The sequence below is a fragment of the Monoraphidium neglectum genome (genome assembly GCF_000611645.1).
Source record: "Monoraphidium neglectum strain SAG 48.87 unplaced genomic scaffold scaffold01024, whole genome shotgun sequence".
Classification (NCBI taxonomy): Eukaryota; Viridiplantae; Chlorophyta; class Chlorophyceae; order Sphaeropleales; family Selenastraceae; genus Monoraphidium; species Monoraphidium neglectum.
The window spans coordinates 9,925-18,153 of record NW_014012604.1 but is presented as its reverse complement, the minus strand read 5'-3'; the positions used below and the strand labels follow the sequence as shown (position 1 = coordinate 18,153).

At 63.2% G+C, this 8,229-nt stretch overlaps 3 protein-coding genes across 3 annotated transcripts; 1 reads left to right on the top strand and 2 right to left on the bottom strand.

The window, feature by feature from the left end:
• Positions 1 to 414: 414 nt before the first annotated feature.
• Positions 415 to 981, top strand: MNEG_6359 (hypothetical protein; the record flags this gene model as incomplete). Its single annotated transcript, XM_014045170.1, has 1 exon — positions 415 to 981. A coding segment is annotated over one exon (567 nt), but the record flags the coding sequence as incomplete, so codon positions are not given.
• A 921-nt stretch (positions 982 to 1,902) lies between these two features.
• Positions 1,903 to 2,429, bottom strand: MNEG_6358 (hypothetical protein; the record flags this gene model as incomplete). The annotated part of the gene is made up of 2 exons (XM_014045169.1): positions 1,903 to 2,100; positions 2,289 to 2,429. The coding sequence occupies 2 exons, from the start codon at positions 2,427 to 2,429 to the stop codon at positions 1,903 to 1,905; spliced, it is 339 nt and encodes a 112-aa protein (XP_013900623.1).
• An 843-nt stretch (positions 2,430 to 3,272) lies between these two features.
• On the bottom strand, positions 3,273 to 4,037 carry MNEG_6357 (Cytochrome b5 reductase 4; the record flags this gene model as incomplete). The annotated part of the gene is made up of 2 exons (XM_014045168.1): positions 3,273 to 3,557; positions 3,822 to 4,037. 2 exons carry the CDS (start codon positions 4,035 to 4,037, stop codon positions 3,273 to 3,275), a joined length of 501 nt encoding a protein of 166 aa, XP_013900622.1.
• Positions 4,038 to 8,229: the final 4,192 nt, after the last annotated feature.

Sequence of the window (8,229 nt, the reverse complement as noted above, 5' to 3'; positions counted from 1 at the left end):
GCCAGCAGCCGCGGGCGGCGGGGCCCCGGCACCCGCGGCCCCGCGGCCTGGCGCCGCCGGCGCCGGCGCCGGAGCCGGCGGCGAGGGCCGTGGCGCGGCGCGGGGGGCCGCACTGAAACACGCGCCCACCTTTGATGATGAGCTTGGGGGTGAGGTGACGTGCTGGGTCGGGCAATGCGATGCGCTCATTGAGCGGTTGCGGAAGCCCACTGAAGCACCGGCTGCCTTGTGCCCAAACACGCGTCTGCCCTCTGTCCCGACCACTGAGCGCGCTCCCAGGCGCTTGATCAGTGCAGTCTCAGCCGCCAAACGGCCCCAAGCTTGACAGAGTAGTGGCCCCCTATGATCTCAGCCGCCAACCGCTGGTCAGCACCTGACATCATTCGTGCCGGTCCCTGAAACCCCTCCCCGCAGACGGCGCCCCTAAAGGGGTCAGGCCCAGCCTCGGGCCCCCCATGCCTGCAGCTGCACGCGGCGCCGGCCCCGCCGCGCCGCCACCCGCGCCGCCGCCCCCGCCGCGGCCGCCCCGGGGCAGCACCGCCATCCCAGCGGTGGGCGCCTGGGCCGAGATTGCCAAGCAGCTGCGGCTCCGCAGGGAACAGCTGGCTGCGAACGGCGGCGGCGGCGGCGGCGGGGGCGGGACACCTGCGGCCGCCAACCGCACAGGAGCACCTGAAGTGCCTTCACCATCACCTGGCGGGGGTCAGCACAAGAGGGGTGGCGGCGGCTGCGGCGGCAGTGCCGGTGGAGTTGGCGGACGCACCGCTGATCGGCAAGTTGCAGGCGGCGGAGGTGCAGCGGATCCGCACGTGCCGGGAGCACAGCCGCAAGCGCAGGCGCCAGCGGCTGGCGTGCGGACGAAGGGCGCCACGCGCCCGAGGGGGGGCGTGCGCGCGACCGCCGTCGGGCCGCTCCTGGCGCGCCTGCGGCAGGAGCAGGAGCAGGAAGGGGGGGCGGGCATCCCGGGCAGCGGCTCGTGAGGTGTGCCCATACGCCTCTGCGGAGTTGCAAGCGCGCCAGGCCTCCGCACGGGCTGATGCATTTGTCGGTGATGCAGCTGTGCCCCTGGAGTTGACAGTGGCGGCGCTTGTAACCTCAATCACCTGCTGGCTCTCCTGCGTGCAAGGTGCGTTTAAGGCCTGAATAAGCTGCTGCTAGCCACCGCGTCGCCATCAATTGACGCAATCAAACTTCTCAAAGGGCATGCAGAAGCCCTCGGAACAGTGACATGGTGCAGCAGCCTCGCACGCGCAGGAAAATGGGAAATCATGACAACTGGAAACCATGGGGTCAAAGCATGGTCAACAAGTCTGAAAGCGGCCAAGCGACACAGCCTGCAAGCCATGTGCCTGGTGTTCTGAAAAACAATCTTTTCCGGCAAAGCATCACAATGGTGGGCATCTCTGCGTGTGAATGACGCGTGAGGATGATCGGTCAAGTGCCAAGCTGCTGCAGCGACGCACGCTGCGCTGCCGTGTGGCCAACGATGCGCATGCCTGCCAATAATGCGTCTGCAGCGCCCCCCCCCCCCGCATGTTGAGCCGCATGTGGGTACACTGCTGTAAGCGCCGCTTGCTGCAGGGGCCTGTCTGCAAATCCTTGGTCTCGTCCTTGAGCCTTGCATGCAAGAGGTCACTGCGCTTAAAATTGGGCGATTCCACTGCTTCATGCGACGCCCAGCCGTGGGTGTTGTGTCACGGGGGTGGGGGGAGGTGTGCGGGCGGTGATCCGCAATTCTTGTTTGTATGGTGCCAGCACACTTCGATGCAGTGGCGCGCACTTGCAGGAGGTACATGCATGCGCCTGACAAACCACACTGCCAGCCCTGAATGCTTGAGGGTGCAGTGGCGCCGGCACGGCTGCCCCCAGAGCGTCGTTGGACACCTCGCCCTTGCCAGCGTCTCAGCTGCCTTCACAGGCCCACCTTCTTGCAGCCTTTTGCTTCTTCTTAGCAGGCTTCTCCTGCTCTTCCTCCTCCTCCTCCTCCTCCTTCACCTCCTCCACCTCCTCATCTTCGTCCTCATCAGCTGCTGCGCCCTCGCTCTCTCCGATTACTCCCTGCTCCTCCCCTGCCTCTTCCTTCTCCTGCTGTCCCTTCTTCTGCGCAAAGTAGGCAGCATGGCATAAGCCGCAGCTGGCTGGTTGGGTGGGTGCACGCTCCTGGCAAGCATTGCAGCAGGCCAAGCAAAGTGACTGCAGACGAGAGGGGTGACGGAGTCCAAGGTGCTAATCGTTATCATGTATGTGTTGATTGCGCATGCGCGGGCTCGGCCTGGTCACCCGCCCACCCTCTTCTGACCGGGGACGCCAGCAGCCGCCGTCTTCGTGGCCGGCCCTGCACCGCCCTTGACACCTGCCCCTGCCGCCCTGACCCTGCCCTTGGCGGCACCCTCCGGCTCCCTCTCGTTGGAGCCCGCGGCCGCCTTCATGTTTGACCTTATCTGGCACTAAGAATGACACACGGTTCGGGAAGGGGTGGGCGCCTAGGGAGTGGGCCGGGCGTGCCGACGTGCAACGACAACAGTGACGGCTTGCGGTTTACGGCTAGACGCAACTGCCAGGTAGCAAAGTTGGCTGCAAGAATACATCAAGTCCTCATTCGTTTGCGCTGTTCATACTATAAGCAGGGCCAGCCAGCCCGTCAGCAACGCTCTTGAGTTTGGTGACCCAGGCAGCCCTGCAAAACGGGATAGCTGTGACACTGATTACCGCCTCATCGCTCAGCACGAATTGCGCCGCCACTCTGGCGACCAGCCTCACCTTGCTGACCTCCCACCAACAAACACACGGGAGGTGCTGCACGCGCCGCAGCACAGCAGCCAGCAGACTTCGATACCGTGATGCTGGTGGGCAGCCGCCCACCACCCACCGCCCACCGCCCATCACCTTGGCACACCGCCCTGACGCACCTGGTCTAACCGCGCCAAAGTAACACAGATCCCACCGATGCAATAAGATGGCTTTACACAGCCTGTTCAGGTCAAGGGCATCACCGGCGCCATTGTGCAGGCGCCAACAGGGAGACGCATATGCATGTCAATGGTCAAACTGGCACGGCGGGAACATTGCTGTTGCCGACTCAAAGAAAAACTAGCTGCTCACTTGTTAGGGTCAGGACGGATTGAGAACTCACGAAGTGTGCGGCCTCCAACTGAGGCAAAGTACAGCAAGAGACCAAAGTGCAGCAGTCACAAAGCAGCAGCCGACCCCTCCAACACTGGCACCGCTCGCTTGACATGACCAGGCTGATGGCAACCGAGATGCTGGCTACGCTACACAGCAGCATCCCCGGTGTTAGCATGCACAACCCCGCTGCCTGCACCACCGTTTTCACTGCTGCCACCGTTTTCGCTGCTGCCTGTGGCGCCGCTGCTGACCGCGGCGCCGTTGCTGGCCCCGACACCGCTGCTGCCTGGGGCGCTGCTGCTGCCTGTGGCGCCGCTGCTGCCCCCGGCGCCGCGGCTGGCCCCGGCGCCGCTGCTGCCCCCCGCGCCGCTGTTGGCCCCGGCGCTGCTGCTACCTCCCCCCCCAAGAGGGCTGCGCCCGCCGCTGTTCGTCTTTTGTGGGGTCGAGCGAGAAGCAGCAGGCTCGTCAGCTGTGCGCAGGAACGCGCGCTGTGCTCGCATGCAGAAACCAAAACACTCTTCCCCCTGCAACGGCCTGCTGACAGCATCTTCGCGTGTGCGCTCAATCCCCGCTCCTATGCGGGCCTCTCGCCAACCAGGAGCAGGTCTTCACCACCAGCTGCCCTCTCATGATTGTGCCAACCTTGCTCGCACAACAAGAGCTCTATCGCGCGCACGCGGGCCGCCGCCGCTCACCTTGACTGATCCCAGCAGGCAGCTCTCCAGCAGCGCGTGCCCGTTGACCCAGGGATGGTACCGCTGGAACAGCGCCGTGCCGTCCTTGCCCGCCGCCGCCATCAGGATGTCGGCGCCGCCGGGGTGGAAGGGCATGTAGGGGGTTATGTTGTACACGCGGCCAGAGAGGACCATCCAGGCGTCGTCGCGGGATTTATGAGCTTTCACCTCTTCCATAGGGATATCCTTGCGCAAGCCGAGGCCGGCTGGGGTGGGCGTGGAGTGCAAAGCATGCATGGAGTCGACGAAAGGCAAGAGCGCGGAAGGAAGCCGAAGGCAGGTGGAGAGGGAACCAAGGCCAGACACGCAACAGCGCAGCAGCAAAGACTGCGGGGGGCCGAGTGCGGCAGCGATTGGGGGCGCTTGCGCCGTCCCGTGGCGGCCTCACCTCTGAGGTCCTTCCCAGACCGCGCCAGCTTCAGCCAGTCGACCTGGCTGAACCCCTTTTCCAAGGGCACCTTGTTGCGGCGCCCTGCTGCTTTGACCTGCAATTGCGAGAGGGCGCCAGGCCAGGCGCAGCGATGCGCGCGGGTCGCTGAGCCCGTTGCTCTGCCGCTTATGGCGAGCGCTGCGCCCCATAAACAGCAGCCAGGGTTGTGCGGGAGCAGCAGGGTGCACGCTGCCTTGAGAATGGCCTTGCGGTGTTGTCAACATCCCATTCGCCCACGCCGACATGCATTGCCCAAACGACCACTGCAACGGCTAGGCCGAGAGTGTGCTGTACAGGAGGGCCGTGCACTGTCGTGCGATCCGCTGCACCAACAGATTGCTTGAAGAAATTCCGGCTGCCATCGCACCTCGCCAATTTTTAGCACTGGCTTCGATGTGCTGGGAGCCTCAGCTGCGCTGCCGACAGGCCCCGCATGTGTGACAGTGGACTGGGCTGTCAGCGGCTGCTGTACAAATCGAAGGAAACGCGCCGACGAACGCGCCGTCATGGGCGACGCAGGACAAAGCGGCGACATGGGTGCAGTGAGTTGTGCGGCGGCGACGTGCGTTCCGCTGCTGCGGCACAAATGCAGCGATAGTCCCCTGGCACGCACAAGCGGTGTGATGGTCGACATAGCAGCGCTATCACTATAACTTTGTACCTTGTGAGGCATCGATGAGGGCGCAGGAAGCGTAGGAAAAGTGAAGTCCGCCATGCTGTGAGGGCTCGCGCCTTTTGAGCGCTCGATCTATGTAATTGCTGTTTATCGTATCAATGGGTCACATAAGGCACGTGCAGCCCGCTCAAGTGCGTGGTGCTCCTGGCAAATCCTCGATCTGGCGTGAAGGTCTTTTGAAGGGCAGCCAAGTAATGTTCTGTAAAACAATTTATAGAGGTTCACTTGAGTGAAGTGCATGCAGGACAACGCTCTGACAAGCAGATGACGCACGCGCATTCAGTGACTTGAAGGCGTGCACAGCGCGTATCATATGATATGAAGGGAAAATTTCGTCGCGAGCATTCCAATACCTACCGCATTCATGCTTTGCGGCAGCTGTGACCATTGGTCAACCGAGGTGAAGCACAGCCAAGGCCATGCAAGGCGCCCGATGAGAGGGTGACAAAGCTGTCTGGCGCAGGAACGAATTTGTGCGCAGCTGCAGAGGCGAAGGCGCCGCCACCCCGTGTACCAGCGATGTCAGCACTGGCGGCGGCTCGCGAAGCATTCCAGCACGAGCGGCGCCGTGTCGCCAAGGTGTGGTGCGGTTGCGTGTGAGGGGTATCACGAATGAAGGCGTGCATTGTACAGACTGATGATGACGTCTGCCTTGCTCATTACTGACGCAGGCTAAAAAAGCACTGCAGCAGTTAAAGCCTGCGCCGGCGCGCCGCAAGCCAGCTGTGGCGCCTGGGCCTGCAGGCGCAGCCGATGTCGCAGCGCTGCATCCATGTCGTTCGGACGCAAGTACACTTCCAGCACGTCCAGGGGCGAGGCAGACGGGGACCTTGCATGCCGGCTCTCTGCAGGCAGCAGACTCAGCAGCAGCCCCTGTCAACGAGGCTGGTGGCATGGACACATGGGGATCTGTCAGCAGCACGGGGCAGCCGCACAAGACGACTAGGGCCTCACCGTCCCCGCAGCCACCATCACAGCCTCCCCATCAGTGCCAGCAACAGCAGCCGCAAAGGCAGCAGGAGCAGTGGCTACCAAACAGACCTCAGCCAAGGCCGCATCAGCGGCCATCACAGCCAATTGCACAGCAGCAGCAGCAGCAGCAGCAGCAGCAGCAGCAGCAGCAGCAGCAGCAGCAGCAGCAGCAGCAGCAGCAGCAACCGCCAGCAGGAAACGATGACGGGGCGCAGTTCGGCCCCAGCACTTGCGTCACCTGCAGCACAGCTGGCCCAGCCACGACTGTCTCAGCACCGACGCATGCAGCTGTTGCCGCAGCCTTGTCGGCCAGTGACACATGCAAGGCTGAGCCCTTAGGGTCAGCGTCCAAAGAAGAGGCCCTGCCCACCAGCGGCGCGGCGGGGCTGCTGGCTGCTGCGGGCTGTGAAAAGCACACAGCTGGACGCGCCCTCTTGCTGGCATCGGACTTTGGTACGGCCAGCCCCTCGCAATCACCGCGTGCAGGCGTGACAGCAGTTAAGCTATCTGAAGGTACCATACAGGCCGCACGAGTCAGCACGCAAGCGGTCTGCAAGGAACCTGGCGCGGCCACAGCTGAGGCTGCTGCCAACAACCTGCTTTGGCAGGATCAGCAGGTGCTCTTGCAGGGGGATGATGCGCAGCAGCCCTTGCGGAACAGTGAGCAGTCATTGCAGCAGCAGCAGCAGCAGCAGCAGCAGCAGCAGCAGCAGCAGCAGCAGCAGCAGCAGCAGCAGCAGCAGCAGCAGCAGCGGCAGCAGCAGCAGCTAGTTGCAAAGGTTCCAGCCGAGCTGGGTGTTGAGGATTTGCTGGGCGATGCAGGCGCGTCCGTCAACTGTGCGCTCCGCCCAGTTGGGTTTGGCCAACATGCTTATGTTGCGGCTCCGCTAGTGCCCCCCAGCTGGCGGGAGTTTGGCGCACTGGAGGAGGGATGCAGCGGCTGGAGCGACGACGACGCCTGATTTCCGTTACGGCCTGGGGTGCAGCGTGGGGTGCGAGCCACATCGTACAATCGCAACGACCCAGCGCGGCAGGTGTTGGTTGTGGCACAGCACTGCAAACGTAAGCACGTGATAAATGAGTACATGGGGACCGCTTTGTCCTTACTTGTACAGGCATCCAAGTGAACATCTATAAATGTATTCGCACACCTGCACAACCGCATGCATGTTTGGGCGATGGCAGGGCAGACAGATGTGCAACACCTAGCCGGCACTACATGTTGCAGGTACGATGCCAGTTACGGCCGGTGCTGCGCCGGCAAAAGGGACAACACAAAGAGTGAAATCGCGCAATCAGGATGCCACGACGAAGCTACCAGGTTGCGCACGGCCACGCACACTGCTGTGCGGATCCCCCCGAACTCGGCCTGCAGCCGTGCTGTGCGTGCGCCAACTTTGCAAGACGAACTGAGAGAAGGTGATGCGCCATCACAGACCCGTGCAGCTTTTATTGCGGAGGGCCACGTAATCAGCACATTACCCCTGCCCAAGCAGCTGCGCGGCATGCAGCTGCGCGAGCTGAGGGCTGTGATGGCCGCGTAGGGCTGTGATGGCCGTGATGGCCGCGTCGCCGCGCCTGATGGGTATGGATGTTACAGGGGGCGGCGGGAGGTCAGAGGTGGTTGGAGAGGCTGGCAGGGGTCTTTTATGCTTTCGTGTGGCATAACAGTGGCATGGAGGGGGTGGGCATTCAAGTTGACACGCTGAGGTCAGCGTTGACTGACAGGGGCGCATGGCTTTGCACCCCAGAGAGGAACCATGTCGTTGATACCGGTACCGTATAGCGTTTGAGACAACTTTTGCGTTCCGATACCGTATTCATCGTGGCTCACCAGATCAAATTTACAGATTGGCCGATTTGCAGATTGCAGTACGATTTGGCCATGGCCCCGCCTCTGCCACTTTTAGAATTGCCACCCGGCGCCCTTGCGCTGATATGCTCGCACCTGAATGCGAGGCAACGGGCTGCCACACGCGCGACCTGCTCGCGCCTGCGGCGCGCCGCCAACGCCGCTGTGCAGACGGTCGTGCTGGCGCTGTCGCCTGCGTTCCCACCAGGCATGCCCGCGGTCCACGCGGCGTCCGTGCCCGTTTGGTTTCCCGCGGCGACGCGCTTGATTCTGCGCGGCAAAGGCGGCGACGAGCGCGCGCAGGCAGGCATAGAGCACCTGCGGCACCTGCCGCCTGGCTGCTGGACCGCCATCACTGACCTCCTTGCTCGACCACAATCTCCGCCTGTCGAGGGGGCTGCGCGCCGCGGCGCTCGCGGCGGTGGTGCGCTTGTGCCCC